Source organism: Triplophysa dalaica, chromosome 8, assembly GCF_015846415.1.
Source record: "Triplophysa dalaica isolate WHDGS20190420 chromosome 8, ASM1584641v1, whole genome shotgun sequence".
NCBI classification, from domain to species: domain Eukaryota; kingdom Metazoa; phylum Chordata; class Actinopteri; order Cypriniformes; family Nemacheilidae; genus Triplophysa; species Triplophysa dalaica.
The window spans coordinates 9,640,468-9,662,768 of NC_079549.1; the positions used below are offsets into that span (position 1 = coordinate 9,640,468).

The following is a 22,301-nucleotide window of genomic DNA, read 5'->3' on the forward strand; positions in this document are numbered from 1 at the left end:
CAGAGCTGAAGCATCAGTTGAGATCTTGAGGAAACATAGTATTTCTTCACTCTTACTTCATGTCAAGTCTTGTCTTGCATTGTATGTGTGTCACAGCGTTGGAGTTGTCACAGTCATCTATCTCTCCAAACTAAAGCAAGCGTTTCCATCTCATTGAATGCAACTAGTTGCTGTGGTATTATCCGATGCCGTGATTTCACTTGAAAGGTCATCCACTGACATTTGTCATTTCTTTAACAAACAAACCAATATATGAATTTAAATGTGAAAATAAAAGACATTAAGCCTACAGTGTAAAACACTGACACACTTTCCAAAAAGATCTTTTCTCTGAACCCTTCATATAGTAGAGTCAGAGAGATATCAGTCAAATAAGTCAAAGTGCACTTGGAAATTCAATATTTAGTTTACATGCATGATCACTCATCGACCAACTTTCAAATCCAGACATCTGGAGATAAACTACAGTATAATTTACTCTATTGCATTAAGCGCACACTGAACCGAACCCAAATCAGTCAAATGACCTTTTCTACTGTGTGAGTAGGATCCTATAACCTGCTCCCTCATCATCACCATTACCACAAACATAGACGATAAAAGATTTCCAGTGCAAACAGGTTTAATCTAATTCCAAAGACTAGATAGCAGCTTCTCTCCGATTTCAGATGTAAACCGAATTTAGACTTTAAACTCACACTTGTAAAACCACAGGTTTTTCTTCCCCCTAGAGAGAAGCTACCTTGTTTGTTGTACATTTAAACCCATCTGATTAATTATTCAAGGGTATAATTTTCAACATTCAATCTATTTCCTGCATCAGCGGTGATGATAATGGGTCCCGGTGGAGTGTGGGGGAATCATGCATGCCTATTCCTTGTTTATTCCTTGCTCTCTTCATAAGAACTTCACAGATGCACTGATCCAGGCGCAGAAATCGATGCTCGGGTATTAGAACGCGTTCATAGAGCAATTCCACAAACAGATGATTATAAGAATTCCGCTGGATAGCCCGGCTACGTGTATTAGTTTGAGGCTTTCTTTGTTGTGACAATTTCAGTAACAGCTTTGGATGTAACGACTATGAGATTTATTTTATTTATTTGATTCCCCAGAGATTTCTTTCTTTTCTCCTAGGTGCATAATTTCAGGCTTTGTCAACAGCTAAGTGCATATAGCCACTATGAAAGAACATTAATTTTTAGAAATCGACTGCTTACCAGGAAATAAGTGCATTCTTTGATGTAATTTATAATTTGTATTAGTTTCATATTATTAATAGATACAGTGTGAACTTGTTACCTTGTACAATATAAATTAAATAAATTATTCTTAGGAACACAGTGTAATGCTTTACTTAGAGTGCAACAGAAAAGTCACACGGGTAAATTTACTTTCTCAACACAAAAAAAAGGTTTTCAATGCAAAATGTATACATTTTTCAAAACAGAAATACTCTAAAAATACTCTACTCTAATACTCTAGCTCAAGGGTTGTTGCACAACGGTTTTTCATAAATTCACACAGATACCTCACAGTTTCTCAAATAGTCATGATTCATCTGGTTGATTTGGTTATAAAAAATCCAGACCAAGAAGAAATAATGGATGTTGTTTTGTTATGTTCTGCTCTGCTCTGCTCTAGTAAAGCAGAGGGCAAGGAAGTCCCACATCTGTTTTCATATTTTTCATAATATTTCTTCTGATATGACGTTACACTAGTTTAAATGAGTCATGAGTGCTGTGGTAAAATATGAGATAGTACCAGACTTAAAATTCGGGTTTTGTGAGTCCACAGGTTGAAAACTCATTACTGTGATCACTTCAGAATATGCATCACTGCAACCTGACCTTCAGTACAAAGTGTCAGTGATCAAGGCATGATCTGAATGCATTTAGATTGTTTCCTTTGGCTTGTGACGTGTTTTTGAATGAAGCACGGGTCATGTTCTGTGCATTTGGAATTAAGGAGGATTATCGGGTTCAGAAAGCAGGCCAGACTCGAACCTGTATCCTCATTGGAAGACTACACTTCAAGGACTCAGAAGCACATGCGCTACAACCATGTTGTGGCTTTGAATGTCTTCTTTCGAAATTACTCTTCTGTATTTTCTTTATACGCAGCTCCACACATTACGCATTCATATTACACATTTTCATCTTTTACATTACAAAACAGCACTCTTGTTAGATTAGGGACCCCAGATCAAAAAAAGGATGAACAAATCAGGACCCATTCCCACAGTTTAGAGCAAAATCAGTTTGTTCGGAATAAACACCTCTCTGGGTGGTTAAGTAAATAATTAATGAGAGAAATGGCTCATTTGGTAAAACCATGTTGATTAAATAAGAACAAGCACCATGCGCATTCATCTCAGCATCTCAGATTAGCGTCTCCGATGCTGTGCTGTGTATACACTCAGCCAAAGGCAACAAGTCTCCTAATGAGCCAATGCACAGCAAAGAAAACATTAATATTAGCCAAGAGACAATAAATAGCTTTTGTAATTCCTGTGGACAGAACTCTAGAAACATGTTTGTTCTTGCCGTCTTAACCATTTGAACATAAATTTCAGCTTTTAATAAGAGGAAAACGGTTAAAAATGGCAAAATTGTATAGAAGAGACAGGAATGTGTTTAAAACATCAGTATGCGATTTAGACGAAACTGTGTGGATGATTAATTTATTTAACAACTCATTATTACAAATGAATATGAAGGAAAATATCCCCACTAAACAAGGAAAACCAAATGAGTGTAACTACATGCATAATGACTGCAGTTAAAGATATTAATTGGAAAATAATGTCTTGATGACTATGAAACAAATTTGGTTCTTTAAAATATATGTTTGTACAGACTGAAACAAAATTCATTTGATGCAACCGGATATGTATTTACCATAATAAACGGACTGTTTAAGAGGTTTGCAAACAATGCAAATACCCCAGCGTCTCTAGAGAATTACTGATTTTGCATTCTACGCTGCACACTATCAGAATGACATTTTTATCAATGTCGCCATACGAAGGGCTTTAAATTAGGGGGATAACTCCATTTCGTAAAGCCACAACAAAAGGGAGCGGGTTTGAAAGACAAAAGACTGTCAATCCTGATTGCAAAGAGAAAACATGAGGGAGGATATAAAGCAATTATAATTGCAGACCTACTTTCAATAGAACATTATTTTTCGTTGACAGGTATGATTAGAACCAAACATTGATCACATTTTTTGCGTATTTCTGAAAATATAAATTAGCTTAATGAGAAACTAGTCATGAGAATCAAAGAAAAGAGTCCAGTGTCACATTACTAAACCTGACCTTGAGGGGTGTGTTTACACCTGTAATTCAGTTCTATTGGTTATTTCAGTCTGGACCAAAACAAATACTTCTTGTTTCAGTTCTTTAACACACGAACGTTTAAACAAAATACAACCAAGAGACTATTTATAACCGATTTGAAATATTAAATATCTTTTATGATTTTATTTCATGATTTATAATAATAGTATTTATAAATAAACAAAACAGAATAGAATACTCGGCCAAACGCTTACAGTAAGTGACAACAACACTAAATCTATTGCTATGCAAAGGGCAATGTCTGATATCCAACACTTTCAGAAAAATTCAAATGCAATATTCCATGAACGGTGACCAAGGCCCCACAAGCAAGTTAAACTTTTAACAATGAGAAAGACCTGGTATTGCAAGTCTTTTATTTCCTCCAAAATTGAATTTATTCAACCCGAACACCACTGCTCTTGATCTCCTATGCTCAAAGCAGTCGTGTTAAAAATAACCATAATAAGATTTTTGGGATGCTAAATTATAGTGACTTCTGTAGACTTCAGTAGCCGCTGAACCCATTATTTGTGTAATAGAGCATTCACAGCATAGACTCGGACCGTGATATCACAGAGAAGCTTATTTTCCTGTGAACAGCATTGAGTCAAGCAAACACAACAAAGCTTTTCTCAAACATTGGTCTAATCACTGCCATGCTCACGCTGACCCGTATGGTGTTAAGAGTAAAGCAGGCTGAACGTCCACCACAAAATGCCTTGACTGCCCTCTAATGGTCAAACTGGTCAAGGATTTAAGTAATACTTTTGAACTGGAGATTCTGGTTTGCTTTGGATGAGATACTAGTCAGGGTTGAAATTCCAGTTATGTAACCCAAATTGGTCTCAGCAGCTTTCTGTTAGCGTGATTCCAATGACGTATCAATTAGTTTTATCAATGTAATACATATTTGTAAACATCTGCAGCTTGTAAAAGGCTTGTGAGAGAACTGAAGTAGACTCACTTCTATCAGAAAACCTGTCAAAATACCTGCACTTGCAGTATTCATGCCGACTTTCCCACTTGGGCCAAATCAAGGACGATTCTAGGTTTTCAATATTAGGGGGGTCAGCCTCAACTGAGGATGCACATACACATATATTTATAGCCACTCTCTAAGCACCACATACTGTAAACATTACTAAAATAAAATAGATCACTCAGAAAGAATATGCAGAAAAAAGACACAGGTTATTGTTATTAAAATGAATAATAAATGCACATTGTGACAACAACAGCCACAAATCCATATAATAAATGACACAATCGACTGCTGTGTCATTATTAAGTTGAAGAAATAACTTGATATGATGTTTCCCTGCCATTCATCCTGTGCATGACTGAGTGTTCATCTATCAGATCCCAAATATGTTTTAAATTAATAATAAAATACTGATGTGTTTGAAAAACGACAAAGAGCTTCTAGGTACACCTTTTAGTCGGAACTAATAACAATGAACAACACAGCCGGATCTGAACAAACTCTATCTGCCCGTCGTCTTTCCTGGGCTCTCAAGCTACCGTTAGCTCTGTATAACTAGATGCAGAAAAATAAAACAGCACTTCATTCATCATGAATGACACATTTCATCGTGATCGTTTTCTAACTATGCAACCGTCATTGGTGTTAAGTGCTCTCATTTTGCTGGGGGTAAACAACTAACTTAGTTAGTGTGACGAGGGGTGAGCGCAGACAAAACTTTTTACATTGGATGTGAAAGGCTCCCATTATGTAAGCTGCATTTATAACGAAGAATGACAAGATGCTAATGTCTTGTTAATGCACACACCCTTATCCACTGCTTGTGACATTCGCTCCAACTCTGTGCCGCTGCTGTGACAGAATAATGCGTTAATTAACGCAGCCTGTCGACGTTTTCATAATAAGAGTTTTAAAGACGTTTATAAAGTGATCTCGCATTCCTGTACAAATTACATAATTACTCACAATTTTTTCGGGCTGAGTTAGAACTTTAGGGTGGCTAAAGCCCACCTAAAAAGAGCCCAGCAACGCGGTAAAAAAAACAGTGGTGTAGTCTACGTGATACGTACAAAGGTATATGCCGCAAACCCACTAGAAAATATAAAGAATTTAAGTATACCCACTTAACAAAGAGCGATGATACGTAACAACATCGTTTTGTGTCAGGAAAGTGCAACAACGTACTGACATTTGGACCATTGGTGCAAGGAACAAAAGGAGATCATGAAAGGCAAGCAATTAAATTACACTGTTTCGGTGTTTTCGTAAACCTGCACATGAAGCTACTGGCTTGACGGGTTATGACGCTGCAGCAGGTGTTACAGAAAATGATTAGTGACGAGCATCAGAGTTTGATTTTAACCATTTATTTCAATATGATTTTTAAGTCTTTGACATGGCTGATGATCTGAGCTGTCAGTGTTCGATAAACACAACGTAATGTTTTCGAATTCATCCACCGGAGTTGCGCAGACTAATCGGCGCATGACATCAAAGCACCGCGAGGCAAGATTGCCTTTATTCTACGTAATCGCTCTCGCGGTACTTGACGTCATATACCGATTGGTCTGCGCATCGTCGCATAAAGTTGAACACACCTGTAGTTTATTACTGTAACACGAACCTCTGGCCTCGTGTGTCACCAGTCTTAAATACACCGATATTTCATAATATTTTTCATAAACTACTTTCTTGAATATTGTAGTTCCTCTGACTAGAAGTTGCAGGCTTTATATGATTTATAGTTGACAGTTTCCAACTCATATTCAAATTGGCTATTTTTGGGAAGGCGTAACAGCTTTGAACGCGTCTCAAACCCAATTGTGACTGTTTTTATAACTGCACACACACTAGCAGACATTTCACTTGTGCAGTTACATCCATGAGTGACGGATTAAAAGCGGTTTGTTTGGGTTTGATGCGGGATTGTCAGCTGGCATGATCATGGGGGATCAGTTTGTCAGGGAAGTCTTCAGTCTGTGTTTGCAAAGGCTTGCCATAGAAGAAGCTACAAGCTGTGAACTCGGTAAGATTATATTACTTTTATGTACGTGTTGTCGTTTATGCAGCTCAAATGATAAAAGGAGCAGTGTGCACTAGAACATATTCTATCTGTCCAACACATTCTGTCTGCTTCTTTAACAATCATTTGTTTTCTGTGGTTGGTCTAAATATGTCACTAGTTCACAACAAGCCTTTTAAAAGCTGCAGATGCTTACAAGTATTCAAATTTACTATCCAAAGTAATCTTGAAATATAACCCCACTAAAAGTGCTTAAATTTAATGTTAATTAACGTTTTAAATAAGTGGGTTTTGAACAGGTCACCATAAAAAATACTAAAATATTTTAGTGTCAGGTAATAAACACAGTATTTTCATTTGGTAAAGCATTTGCTTAAGGCTACCATATTGATCTACTTTTTATCTAGGCCTTTTTTACAGCTTTGTTCTAAAATGTGAATAATAATTCCACAATTATTACAAACTACCGAAAAAGCAGCATTTGTCTTTTGATGCTCTTTATTTTGATCTGCATTTCATGGCTTTATATGAAGTCATTCTATAAAGGCTTTGACATGCTGCCGTATTTAAATCTACAAGAGTTCATTGAAGTGGTGAAGAATTTTGAGGCCGTCCGGAAAAAATGGCTGCATGCAGAGCTGGAACTGAAGAAACACAAAGAGCTCCTGGTGAAGTCAGATGTGTCTCGATCTGCTCTGGAGGTCAAACTCAAACACGCTCGAAACCAGCTGGACGTGGAGATCAAGAAACGTTACAAAGCAGAAGCGGACTACCAGTGCCTGGTCAGTAAATTACTCCGTTTTAACACTGACTGTCATTAACAAACAGCAGGCCAGCAAACGTTGACTACAGCGGTGTGCGGACATGTTAAGATGTCAATCACTTGGATGTGCCTTCTAAAGCCGAGACTTCCTAAGTGTGGTCTTGAAGGAGAACTGGTTAAGGTTGCCAGTGTGGACAGCGCCACTGTATTTTACGTATATGCGTTTGGTCGTTCACGTGGAGTTCATAAAACAGAATTGCTCCTTGGTTTATATACCATCCAAGTGACAGCTGGGTTAATGAGGGCACTTGGCATGTCTTTTCTCTCATTCATTTATGTGACAGGAGCGGCAGATGCAGTTGATATGTGACGTGCTTGTGCATGACAGCAAATCAAGTGCCTGTCTCAATGATGAACAAAGGTCAATGCTGACCAGCTTCAGTCACAAAGGAACCAGCGCCCCACAGCCCAGAGGAAAACGGTAACCGGACGTGCTATATCCTGTTTATGTACCACACAACCACTGATTTCTGTCTTTTTCCCATGATGCAATGCAATTTCCAATAATGTTTTCATCAGGTTATCTGTGATTGATGAATCCTCCTTCCTGTCTCACTCTGACATCAGTTATGACAGAACCGATGATGATTTGGTGAAGTATCACTTTCGTGATTTTTTTATTTATTAAATATGATTACTTTTGGACTTTAAAGTGCTCATGCATGAAAAGTAATTGAAGTACTTTCAGAACACTTCATTCTAAAAATCATATTTTTCCTGTGATTAAAGGATTTGGACAGCACTGCATTTGTTAAACCTCTCAAGTCAAGGGCTCGTGAAAGAAGAGTAGGTAGTACTTGTACCATTTTTTTGTCTTTCTAAAAGCTTTAATGCTAAGTGATAACATGGTGCAACACTTATTTAGTATGTGTTTTTGCTTTCTTATAAATATATTTTTGTATGTTAAATGTGTTTTATGACCATTTCTCTGACAGATTTATTCTGAAATATCTCAATCCCTATTAAGTGTTTTGTCTATTTACCATTAGCCTCACTTTATCTCTGTTTGCCTTTAGCGTTCATCAATGGGCCCATGTGTTGGTCCTCCGATGCAGAAACGAGGAAGAGTCAGCAGCCGTTCAGGAGATCTCATGGGATCAAGACCATTGGAGAAGGTTGGCAGAAATGTATAATTTTTATTTGTTGTAGCAGTGTGATTTAAAGGTTGTTGTCAAAACCAAATAATCGTATATAGACCACTTTGGAAAATGTAACCAACGCTTTTCCAGAAGAACTTCCTGTTTTAGTTTTTAACTTTACACAAAGGTTTGAACAAAATACAACCAACAGATGATTTATAACTGAATCAAAATGTTACTATCGACTAACTTGAGGATGTATATGTGAGATTTAAAAATAAAATAAATAAAAAATGAACTGTTAATGCAGTTGTAGGAAAAATGACCATTCCAAATTTTTATTTAATCAGCATTTCTAGATGTATTGATGCCATTCCAGTCCTTAAAAAATTAGACCTCAGAAGTGACAAAGTCATCTAACAGCAATGTGAAAAGACATTGAAAGGCATGAAAACTGATAAAAATCACATAAAAAATATTTGTTGAACTTTTCCATAAATACATGTACGAATATTATTGTTGTATTGCTTAAAAGTAAAAATTAACTTGTTTTCTTTGCAGTTTGTCAGGTCTGACAAAATACAGATCATATTTTCTATTATTTTGACCTGTTTCTCCAGTTATCATTTTCTGCAAATAAAACAATATTTTTATTAGAAATATGGGAGATATATTATAAGTAGTTCACAGAATGAAACAGAAATGATCATTATACCTAAATACATACCTATAAATGGTAAAATGCCCACTAAAAAGTCATTCAGTTTACACAATTTTGTCAGGAATATTTACAACAAAAATCAATTCATGACATTAAAAGACTAATTTCTTTCACCCCAAATGCTAATTAGTTTTCACATTTGCCACTATCCTAGGTTTTGCCCATTTGTCAATAATATTTTTTTACTCCTTTATAGCACAATAAAATGTAATATGCTACCTTATTTTTTTATATATTTCAATATGTATTGTCAGTATAAGTATGCTGTTTGAATTTGTAAATAATATTGTGTTACACTGAATGACAATGTTAGATTAGTTCAACCAAATTTTGACAATTTAGTCCCCCAAAACTTAGTTGAAACCATAAAGTAGACATTTTACTTACATTTAATGTGCTTTCTATGGACATTAAATCACTTTTGTAAATTTCTTTTGATGGGGACATCTTAACATCTTTGACCCATATATATTATTCACTGGCCATCCAAAAAAAATCACCACTCGGATTTAACTGAGCAAATAGGAAAAAGTCTCCCATTGGATTGGAGGTCTAGGTTCAGCAACGTTATGGGCCCAAAGAATAAGGTCAGCTGACTACCTGAAAATACTGAATGACCAGGTTATTCCATCAATGGGATTTTTTTCTTCCCTGATGGCACGGGCATATTCTAAGATGACAATGCCAGGATTCTTTGGGCTCGAATTGTGAAATAGTGGACAGGGATCATAAGACTTCATTTTCCTGTTTACTCTGTTTCTTTCCGCTCCAAGTATTGTCGCACTTAGGACATACGAGAAAACACTGAACTCACAGAGAAAGACACTGCTATAACTTTCTTTCGTTGTAATGAATAAGCTTTACAGAAATTATGTCGGTCACAAGTCTTCTGAACCGATGGGCGCTATGTTTTTACCACTAACGTTCATCACAACACTTGTCTTTGGAACATGTCTCAGGTTTAGACGCGAATATGTAAACAACAGCCGCAAACATGTTAAACACATTATTTAAGAAAGGCGATTTAAAAATGTTCTGTAATACTTACTTCTTCTGGAGATGAAGCTTGATCGAGAACAGCTGGTACTGACAGGCCACTGGGTCCCAGAGCTTAGATTTTTTACCTTTCCGGCTACCGGGAGCTCTAGCTCCCAACCTACGGGTCGCATCGACTCAGGGTTGGTGCGTTTTGAATACCCTGGCAGAGACATTTCCAATGAGTCCTGGCTTGTTTCTCTAAGTCTTTCCAGACCGGAAAATACGGACCGGTGAATGTTGGTTTTTTTTATACGAAAAAAGTACATTTGTCCAGAACGCTAAGTCCCACCCGGGACTTTCGATCGTTTTAACTCCGGGCCGTGTAGGTGAAAAACTTGGGTGCAGTTCCAACCAACATTTGACAGACATTTATTGTACACATTTTCACAGTAAACATTTCTGTACAAGTTTTACACCAGAATACAACAAATGACACATATTAAACATAATAATAATACACATCAGCAAATGTAAACAATGTGCGCAGTGTACACAGGATAATGACACATAATTTACAAATAACTAAATAAATAGCAGCGAATGTACACACACTATGCGTATGGTACAGTGATTGATATGTATTGTGTATTACAGTAAGACAATGTATAAAGTTGTGTGTGCTAGTAGGGAATAAAGTGCAGTGCTAATGAGTAGATTGTGAAAGTCAAGAGTTTAAGAGTCTGACTGCTTGGGGAAAGAAGCTGTCACGTAGTCTGCTGGTGCGGGTTCTGATGCTGCGGTATCTCTTTCCTGATGAAAGGAGTGAGAATAGACCGTGACTCGGGTGGCTAGTGTCTCTAGTAATCCTCCTCGCTTTTTTCACACACCGTCTGGTGTAAATGTTCTGGAGGGAGGGAAGCTCACCTCCGCCGGTGTGCCTGGCAGTTCATACCACTCTCTGTAGGGCTTTCCAGTTGAGAGCTGTGCTGTTACCGTAACAGGTAGTGATGCAGCCAGTTAGGATACTCTCTATTGTGCCGGTGTAGAATCGATTGAGGATGTGGCGATCCAGACCAAACTTCCTCTGCCGTCTCAGGATGAAGAGACGTTGGTGAGCCTTCTTCAGAACGGTCGCAGCGGGACGAACCAGGGCTCGTCGGAAAGGTTTCCTCCTGTCCTACTTTTATGTTCCATTTTACGTCCAACAACAGCACTCAATTGTTTCTGAAACATTTTTGACACTGGCAAGTGGCAACATTTTGCCTGAAATGGCTCTATTGGGGAAGATGAAACTTTCAACAAAAGCGATTATAAGGCGGAGTCATGGGCAGGCGTAAACAATGTGACATCAGATTGTTAGGGGATCGCCAACAGCCTGTTTTGTGTCACTGTTGTGGTGAAAGGAGATTACAAAAAGAAGAATAGATCGATTTGTATAATAACATGGTGTTTCTGCACACGCTGGAAATTTCTGGTAGATAAACATTTAAAAGTGCATTCTCTGGGATTGCGGCCCTTTAAGGTAAAAAAACAATCCAAACATTTCTGACCCTATGTGAAAAAGTAATTGCCCCCTAAACAGGGTTTTTCCTGCCTCAAAATGAGGCGGAGGTGGTGCCATCCTGATCCTGTACAACCGCACACATAGGCCTACCATACATTTAAGTGGCTTAACCAAAGTGACTTTGAGTTTGACATATTAAAAGTTCTAATAAAATTTGATAAAAATGACAAAGTTGTATAAAACATTACTTTTATTTAACCAAATAGATATGTTTTTTTTATAAAATAAAGCTTTTTTTATCATTTTCAACTAACTTTTCAGCCCACAATAGCCTGCTGAATTAACCAGTATTTCTAAATTAGCGAAGCTCATTCACATCTTGCATTCTCTGTGGTTCACTTTGAGTGATTCAATGATCTCTTGTAGTCGACAGTGACTGAAGATTTTAATAGTTTAAATGAATCGATTCAAATGACTAATTCTTGTGCGAGTCGTTCCGAGCACAATGTGCGTTTATACTGGTGAACGCGCTGTGTACAGTATACGCTGATTAAAAGATCCAACGGCACAGCTAAAGACATTACCAAGATGTATGTCATGTTAATTTAAGAAAATTAAGAAATTAAACGTACTTTGATGCAAAACAAACATCCGTGATACACAGGCTGGCTCTTGTTCTACAACTCTTTTTAGTGCCTCAGTGTGCTGATAACGAAACAGCGCCTCCAATATGAAGTAATATCGCAACAACACAGCATTTCTTGTGAAGACACCCGACACAATTTTGGCGAGAGCCTGAGGCGGCACGACATTTGACAGAGGATGATAAACCCTGCTTAACCTAATAACTAGTTGTGCCACACTTGGCGGCAACAACTGCAATCAAGCGTTTGCGATAGCTTGCATTAGTCTTTTTTTTACATCGCTGTTTTAATTCAGCCACATTGGAGGGTCTTTGAGCATGAGCAGCCTTTTTATGGTCATGCCACGGCATTTCAATTGGATTTAAGTCCGGAATTTGACTAGGCCACTCCAAAACCTTTATTTGGATTTTTTTTAGCCATTCAGAGGTTGAATGATGGTGTGTTTTGGATCATTGTCCTGCTGCATAACCCAAGTCTGTTTAAGCTTGAGGTCACAAACTGATGGCCGGACATTCTTTTTTAGGATTTTCTGGTAGAGCGCATGGTTCCATCAATTATGGCCAGTCATCCATGTCCGAGCATCACTCTACCTGATCTTTTTATGAATACTGTGTTAGATTTAAACCAGATGTAACGGAAGGCATACCTTCCAAAAATGTCACCTTTGTCTCATCAGTATACAGAATATTTGGGGGATCATCAAGATGTTTTTTAGCAAATGTGAGACGAGCCTTGTGTTCTTTTTGGTCAGCAGTGGTTTTCGCCATGGAACTCTTTTGCCATTTTTGCACAGTCTCTTTCTTATTGTAGAATCATGAACAATGACCTTAACGGAAGCAAGAAAGTCCTGCAGTTCTTTAGATGTTGTTCTGAGATCTTTTTATGTTGTCCTGGACGAGTCGTCGTTGTGCTCTCGGAGTAATTTTGGAAGGCCGGCCACTGCAGGGATGGTCTTCCACCGTTCCATGCTTTCTCCATTTGTGGAAAATGACTCTCACTGTGGTTCGCTGGAGTCCCAAAGCCTTAGAAATGGCTTTGTAACCCTTTCTAGACTGATAGATATCAATTGCTTTGTTTCTCATCTGTTCTTGAATTTCTTTAGATCGCGGCATGATGTGTTGCTATTTGAGATATTTTGGACTACTTCAGTTTGTCAGACAGGTTCTACTTGAGTGATTTCTTGACTCAACAGGTCTGGCAGTATTTAGGCTTGATTGTTGCTAGTGAAATTTAACTCTGTTATTCAATTCATCACAGATAATTCATGATTTACCAAGGGGGGAAATAACGTTTTCACATAGGGTCAGAAATATTTGGATTGTTTTTTCCTTAAACCAATTTATTAATTAATAAATTAAAATTAAAAATTAATAAATAAAACCATCATTTTAAATTTGCATTTTATATTTACACTGGTTTTCTTTGAGTAATATAATTTTTTTTTGATGATCTGAATCATTTAAGTGTGACAAATATACAAAAAACAAATACTTTTTCACACCACTGTATACATATAATGTTGTTGTAAAGGTACCCATTTTTTTTTTTAATGATGTCATTTGTATGGATTGTAGATTAAAGTAGTGTGTTTTCAGATTTTTTTTTTTCCTGTCCAAACTACAAACAAATAAACGGGTTTGAATTTGAATATTTTCTACTTTCCTGCCTGTCTGAACATGCCTTTTTGAGTCGTTGTTCATTTCACAGTCTGTTAGGTGTTTAAAATCTTCGACACTCTTGAAAAAAGCAGCTTTTGTCATTTACCACTGAATGAAACATCTCCTGGTTGGTTTATATCTTAGAATTGCTCAGAATATGAACAGACTATTGATGGCAATATAGTCAACAATAAGTAAAACTTAAGGAACGTGCTGTGTAATGTTAAACTTCTCCTTTAATTTTTTGTCTTTCCGTTGTTTGGGGGATCATATTGTATCTGTTAGGGTGTCATTTCTCATCAATTTGTTCATTCATCAGTCCCTCTTGCCAGCTGCTTGCCATCGTGTTGGCCCGCCCACCATGCTACTTAGATGAGAACAGCAGTAGACCATGTCTTCACTGTCTCCCTCCATAAGACTTGTATCACTCCCACTCAGCTGGCTCTGTTTTGTAAGAGAGAAACAAAGCTATTTGTCACTTTGAGAAACTACATTTGCCCTCATTGCTAGGAACATGGACACAAGCTAAATCTTCATGTGAGTCTTGCAGGAAGATTGGATGCAATTGGATTTTATGTGTGTTTATCTGTGTGTCTCTGTGAATGCTGTTAGGAAATCGAGACGACCATCGTGAAGGCATCGGTCACCACTCCAGAGAGCGGAGGTCAGATTCACATGGTAATAGACATAACCCAGGAGATTCCAGAACATCCATCCAGAGCTCTCAGAAATGAACATTTTCCATCTGTTGCTGGTAAAAAGCCGTAGAGGCCACATTTTTAAATGAGTCTTTCCCTTCCCAAACTAACTAGAATCTTCCATTCAGAGCAAACGTCCGTGTGGGCACCTAGTGAAGCCACAGAAACTGAGACGATTGTTGAAATGGAGGTCACCACCCCAGAGCCCAGACTCCTTCAGGACTTCACACCCACTGTGGATAAGACTCTACAGCATGTGTTCCAACAAAAAACAGTAGGATATCATACAACAGTGCTTAACAATACGTTTGGAATTAAGCTGTAGGTGTAAATAATTCAAATAAGTGATCATCAGTGAATCATTAGTGAATTCAGTGAATATCATATGAATGGTTCAATTAAGTAATTCAGAAGTCAAATATGGATGATTCAGTAAAGTGAATCATTAGTGAAATGTGGATGGCCGTTTAAATCCATCCACATTCTTTGAATGTTCACTAAATTGAATCATTCCTATTTTACAAGTATTACTGATGATTCGCTTAATTGAATCATCCGTATTTCACTAATGATTCACTGATGAATCAATTAATTAAATCATCCAAATTTTACTAATGATTCACTTAGCCAAATTATTAATTGAATCATACACGAGTGAATTATCAGCAAATCATTTTTCACATTTTAATCATCCATATTTGACTTCCGATTCACTTAGCTGAAATATTGTCCGTTTCTCAAACAGAAGGCTTCATCCGTTATTGGAAAAATGTGGATGATTCAATAAAGTGAATCGGAGGTGAAATGTGGAAGATTCAATTACAAATTTCACTGCTGATTCTGCCAGGTGTGATTTAAGGATTCTTAATTTCTTCACATATATCGATCTTTTAGTGGATATATTATGAAAAAAAAATGTATTCACCCTCATGTTTTTCACCATATTTCCAAGAGAAAAGTCTTTTATGTTTTTTGTCCATACATTGAAAGTCAATTGGGGTCAGTGTTGTTTGTTTCCAACGTTCTTTTGTATTCTGTTGAAGAAAGAAACTCCTACAGGTGATTGAGAGAAATGAAAAGAATTTGATGGAGTGGATCTTTATTGGATCAGCAAATGTTTTCCATGCAAAATGCTTTTTACAATCATTTACACTGCCTTAAGGGCCAAATACGTGATTATTTATCACTAAATGATGTGAAATGTGAGTGGGAAATAGCCATGCATAAATCAATTCTTTTGACAATTTTACACCATTGTTTTAACATGTATACTGTGACAACATTTACAATCGAGGGAATTAAAATGAACGCCTTAAGAGGAAACCTGCATGAAAATCAGTGTGTTTTGTTTTTTCAAGGTGATTCGTCCTGAGACATGCACACCGTGTGGGAAGAGGATTCGGTTTGGGAAGATTGCAGTGAAATGCAGAGACTGTCGAGTGGTGAGCCACCCTGATTGTAAACATCTGTTTGTTGAGAAGTGTAGCCCTACAGCACATGGTTCAGCTCAGCCGAATGAGGTATTCGACTTTCATACTGCACGTCCACATGTACTCTAGAGCTTAAATGACTAAAATGCATTTCTTTGGGTTTTTTCAGGATACGTTAGAGAGGTTCGCTCCCTCCACACGTCCACAGATTCCCTCACTGATAGTTCAGTGTGTTCATGAAATTGAGAGAAGAGGACTTGAAGAGGTATATTTTTGTAATAACTAATATCTTAATAATCACACAATATATATCCAAACAGGGATAAGATGTTCCAACCGAAAGAACAGGCCCATCATTTGTTCAGTAACTGTGTGATGCATAATGCTCACAAAACGGCATAGACATTCTCAAAGCTAAAAGCGCTTATCTTATTGGCTGATTTTAATATATTATACCTAAAGTCTCTACATAATTCTGTCAGACATGTTAAAGTAGACGGTTCATGGCCTGTTTTTCCACAGTCAACTGTCTGGATACACATGACTACATTTTGGGGGTCATTTTCAGTCAATGGCTTTATTATGTAATATTTAGAATATTTAGACTGAGGAAACGTTTTTACTCTACATTCAAACTGTTCAATGCCTATAGTTGATGTATAAAAGCCTTTTACTAATATGTATTGGCTCACTGGTGTGTGAATATAGAAAGGTATTTACAGAGTTCCAGGAGGTGAACGGACTGTGAAGGAACTGAGGGAGAAATTTGTGTGCGGGAAAAGTCCATTGATGCTCCACAAGGTAGAAGAGATTTATGCTGTATGTGGACTCCTTAAAGACTTCCTGAGGAAACTAAAGGAGCCGCTCGTAACATTTAAGCTTCACAGGAGATTTATGGAAGCTGCAGGTATGTTTGTGTCAAATGGTATGGAAATGGCTTGTAATTTTATGCAAACTTTTTTAGTTTTACGGCAAAACTCATGTGGTATTCCAAGTCATGTAAATACAATGGTTGTGTAAGTGCTGAAATTAAGTCATTTTTCAGTGTAAATCTTTTCTGACACACTACAGTCCCTGAAAGTCTTGTCGCTTATCTATTTTGTAGAAACACCTGCTATTAACCTGACTTTTAATTAATCAATTGGTGTTAGAAATAGCTTATATGAAAAGCTAAAACCCTCACAAATGACTCTTAATGCACTGAAATAAATCAGTTTCACTGAAAAAAGATTGATCATTTAATCAAGACGGAAAGGTCAAATTTTGGCAAGACAAAAGTTTTGTCGCCTATACAGTAATTGAACAAAATTACTGCAAATAAAAAAATATGTCAGCAAATTAAGCAGTGGTGCTCTGAGATCCAAATTTAATATCTTGTATGACTTCAATGAGCTTGAAGGACTGCATCCATGCGGTTTGGCAAGGATTCATACAATTTATTGATGAAGTCATCAGGAATGGCAAAGAAAGCAGTCTTGCATGCCTTCCAAAGTTCATCAATATTCTTTGGTTTCGTCTTCCATGATTCCTCTTTCATCCTACCCCACATATGCTCAATGATGTTCATGTCTGGTGACTGGGCTAGCCAATCCTGGAGCATCTTGATCTTCTTCGCCTTGAGGAACTTTGATGTTGAGATGGAAGTATGCGATGGAGCACCATCCTGCTGCAGAATTTGGTCTCTTTTATGGTTGGAAATATAAGAGGTAGCTAAGATTTTTTGGTATTTTAGACTATTGATGTTGCCTTCCACCCTGCAGATCTGCCGCACACCCCCATACTGGATGTAACCCCAGACCATGATTTTTTCGCCTCCAAACTTCACTGTTTTCTGGGTGAATCTCGGATCCATGCGGGCTCCAGTAGGTCTCCTGCAATATTTGCGGCGACTGTGGTGTAATTCAACCCTGAAAAATCCACCTTTTGCCACACCTCCAGCGTCCATCCTTTTAGCAGGCTGTGGGCCTTGGCAAATGCCACACGTTTTTTCAATTGTCTTTTGTTTAGTACTGGCTTCTGGGAACTGATTCGACCATGGAGGCCATTTTGAGACAGAATCAGACAAACTGTTCTGGTTGACACAGGGACTTCAGGTGACCAGGTCTCGTGGAGCTCTGCTGAAGTGGAAAATGGGCTGGCCTTGGATTTTCAAGCCAACAAACGGTCCTCTCGAGCAGTTGTCTTGCGGGGTCTGCCTGACCTGGGCTTGTCAAAAACGTCTCCAGTCTCTTCAAATCTCTTTATCCTCTGTACTTGACGCTGAGACACATTGAAGGTGTCTGCCACATCAGCAGTGGATCTGGTCTTCAGCCTCTTGATAATCAAAACTTCTCAGGGTGAATCTAAGGCATGTTTGCAGAGGTCTAGTTGCAGTTGATGTGAAGGTCTAGTGTACTGGGGTTCTATGTATACACACCTGATACCTAATTGATCCATTATTAGTTACAGGTGAAGCTAATATGACAAGGCGACAACACGTATGTCTTTGCAAAAATTGACTCAATGGCCTTTACCAAGCTGTAAATATTACAATACTTTTTGACAGTTTCGTTTTGCACTGAAACATTATTACAAAAGATGTTGGAATTAAAATGAGCCATTTCTTGTAAAAAAAATCTTGATTAGAAATATATTTCAGGTTAATATGTACACAAGCATCTTTTCAAGACTTTTGTCAGGGACTGTAGTTCTCCAATCCAATTTTGCCCAAACATCTTCAAACAGATGCATCACTATCTATTACAAAGCCTCATATGGCAACCCAATGGCGTCTGGACTCATTGGTCGGCAAAGAAATGATCACTGCAGTTAAAACCCTGACATTTATGAGATGAAGTCAATCAGTCTGGTCTAGTATACAGTCTGAACTGAAATTCCGGTGTTTACCCTCTAACCATTTCAAACATCAGGAGACAAATCATCAGCGATGTCATTCATGGTCCATGCTTGACTTTCAAAACTTTTTATGCTTTGAGGAGTGTATCAAAGGGGGCTCGACTTTTATAAAGATAGATTATACAAAACGCTCACAATTTAAGAGAGGGTGGGTACTACAGCCAGCATATAATGCTTGCCAGGGGCATCGGGACGTATGCTATAGCCTCATTCATTTAGGGCGGATGGTTATTTCCCATTACTTGTGATATAGTTGACATGTCCCTGATGACTCGGAAACAATCAATGTCGAACGTTATCTCCCAAACCAGCGGTTGTGTCGTTCAGCATTTTAATTTCAGCCGCTGAATGAAGGGTAAGTGGTAGATTTAGGAGCCGTCAGGGTGGTCCCGCTATTATTCCTGAAGTTGTTTTCCATCCCTCATAGATTCCACATGACTCCGGGGTAAAATACCTCCCTTTTAAATTATAAATTGGATTGGATGTCATAGTGAGAGCCATATTGTCTCATTTTCTTGGCCACGAATGGCTGCGGCATGCAAATTAGAGAAGCTTCTTTATAACGCACCTGCTTCTACAGGTGACTCCACACCTGCTTTGTTCCCCATGTAGTGTATCCTTAGAGGAAGGTTGATAAAGTGCTTTAATTCACCTAGAATATCTGTTATATTGCTCTTAAATAAAGAGCGTAATTGAATCAAATATCACTGCCGACTCTGACACAAAAGTTCTCTCTCTCACAGAGATGGCAGATGAAGACAAAAGCTCCGAAATGTTGTTACAGGCTATCAAAGACCTGCCGCAGCCCAATAAAGACACGCTGGCCTTCCTCGTGTTGCATCTGCAAAGGTAAAATTTAAACCTTCATGGATTTCTGCAGTTCTGAATGCGTTTTCAATAATGAAGGTTTGTTGCAGAGTTGTGCTGAGTCCGCTGTGTCACATGGATCAGAATAATTTGGCTAGAGTGTTCGGGCCCACCATCATCGGACACGGGATGCTCGAACCCTCTCCCATGACCATTATGAAAGACACGAACACTCAACCTAAAGTAAGCTTAGAAAGTAAATTGGACAGTGATGATGCGTGTTTATTTTGAAAACTAACAAAATGGTCTCTGATTTTAAATAGGTAGTAGCTCGGTTGCTATCCTTCCCCTCAGATTTTTGGGAAGGTGTTCTAGCTGAGGACAAAGATCCAGTCATCCCTCCTGTGATGCATTCGCATATCAGCAGTGCGGCTCCCAGCACAAGCAAAGGTATACACATCAGTTGTTATGCTGCTTTTTTTTTCAACAATGTGTTTATTAACTCTATTACAAATTAAAACGATGTGTTTATTAACTCTTTTACAAATTAAAAAAAATCTAAAACAACAACCATTTGTTTAGAAAATAAATTATATACATACACAAAAAATCAGCTCTGAAAGTCGGACTTCCATTTTGGCATTTTAGCTCAGACAGTGAAAATACTACATACTTATCAGTGAAATCCAAACAGCATAATGTCAGAGTAATTTTTAAATAGCGCACATACTTTATGAAAGAAGTCTGTCTTAGAGTGAATTAAACATTCCAGCGTATTCCAGTTCCATTAACACTTTTTTTCCGTCCTTTGACGGAGGGAGGTTTTATCAATGTTCCACTGCAACAGAATATTCTTTCGTGCTGCGAAAGTCATTATATTGAACAGTCTTTTGTTGACCACAGAGCATACATTATCACTAGACACATTTTTTCAGCCAAGCATTCCCTTAATGCATAATATCCTAAATAAACCACCAGGAGACTGCATTTATTAGATATTATTTACTAGAATGATCTTGCTTGTTCGATAAGCACCATGCACTGCTTTCTTTTGCCTTTTTGTGTTTTTCTACTTTTCTTTTTTCTCCTGTAAAGCTGCTTTGGAACAATGCACATTGTAAAAAGCCCTATATAACTAAAATTGAATTGAATAGACATGCCTAGTAACAGTAGGGATTTATTGATGGCATGGCTACGATTGGGAGATATGGCATAGATATAGTTTTTTCAGCTGTATTGCTTTCATATGATTACAGATCGATATTGATTTAGCATTTTCCCATACTTCGTTCTCATCGATTGGAACTAACAACTCCTTCTCCTATAGTTTTCGAATTCTCTGTGTATCTACGCCAGTTTGATCAGATAAGTAATAATAGAAAAATAGCTCTCACTGATGTTTGAAAATGTAATTTCTTAACTGGGGATATTTCAAAATGGTCTTTTAATGTTGTACTGTTTTGAATATAGTGCCTAATTTGCAAATTGTTAAAAAAATCAGACTTTCGAAGTTTATATTTATCCGTAAATTTGTTGGAATGACATTGTTACCATCCATAAACAGGTCTCTCAGGACCCGGACCTAAATTTAAACCAAGTAAAATAATCTGGATTATGTAAAACTGTGCAGAATATTGAGGTGGTCCTAGATCTACCTTCTTAACATCTCACCAGACACCATGCCCTACGTGTGTTTATAGTAATAGGATCAACACAGTTCTCTTTAACAACTTTAAAACTTCTAAAGAACAGCAGGTCTCAGGAGAAACATCTGTATACGTTTATACTGCTTACTAATTCACTTTACTTAAGAGTTGTATTTGTTATCAAATAGTTGAATCAATTCGCTAACATTTAACAATGAACAATACTTCAACAACATTTATTTATCCTAGTTCATGTTAATTTCAGCATTTACTTATATTTTTTTTATAATCTTTACTTATAAAAGTCAAACATTGTATCAGCTAACATAAATTAATGCACCATGAACTAACATGAATAATTGTATTGACATCAACTAACTTTTTTTTTTTTATAAATGCTGAAAAGTTATATTTCTCATTGCTTGTTCATGTTGGTAGATGCATTTACTAATGTTAACAAACATAACAGTATTGTTAAGTGTTACTACTTCATGAATATTATAAAATAATATTTATTCACTCTTTTCTCCTCTCTCAGACAAGATCTTCAAACCTTTGACTTCTCCTGAGTTGAGTAAATACAGTAAAACTTCATCTAGTGGGTCAATCAAGGGTCGCATCAAGCATTTTGGTGCCGCTTTTAATAACCCGTAAGCTGTTATATTTCTATAGTTTTCATTTTATCAACCTCAAGTATATTATAGAACTCTTTTGAAATTCACAAACACCCTTTCCTTTACACAGCAAACCAAGAAATGAACCAGGGAAAAAGAAATTCTTCACATCCCCCAAATGATTTATTGTGTGTTTTTGCACAGGGACATTTTGTTTTGGTAGCTTAAAAGTCTTTTCTACCACTGGTTATAAAGCACTGTAGCACTTTAAAAATCCTACCTATATAAAATAACAAAAGTTACTGTAAATACTTCGTCTAGAAAGAATCAGGAAGAGACTATACCTTTTGTTTTCTATTTATACGTATGAAAAGTGTCCACGGGTGAAATTATGCATTAATATACCAATAAACTATGAATTCATGTTTTGTCTATGAATTTTGCATCCAACTC

The 22,301-nt window shown here is 37.3% G+C and overlaps 1 protein-coding gene across 1 annotated transcript; it reads left to right on the forward strand.

Moving 5' to 3' along the window:
* Positions 1–5,402: 5,402 nt before the first annotated feature.
* si:ch1073-416j23.1 (rac GTPase-activating protein 1) lies at positions 5,403–22,215 on the forward strand. Its single transcript, XM_056755207.1, has 16 exons — positions 5,403–6,354; positions 6,931–7,133; positions 7,459–7,595; positions 7,694–7,766; positions 7,904–7,960; positions 8,191–8,289; positions 14,371–14,512; positions 14,585–14,730; positions 15,815–15,976; positions 16,056–16,151; positions 16,595–16,793; positions 19,525–19,630; positions 19,699–19,831; positions 19,912–20,038; positions 21,773–21,884; positions 21,979–22,215. Exons 1-16 carry the CDS (start codon positions 6,267–6,269, stop codon positions 22,028–22,030), a joined length of 1,932 nt encoding a protein of 643 aa, XP_056611185.1. The 5' UTR covers positions 5,403–6,266; the 3' UTR covers positions 22,031–22,215.
* Positions 22,216–22,301: the final 86 nt, after the last annotated feature.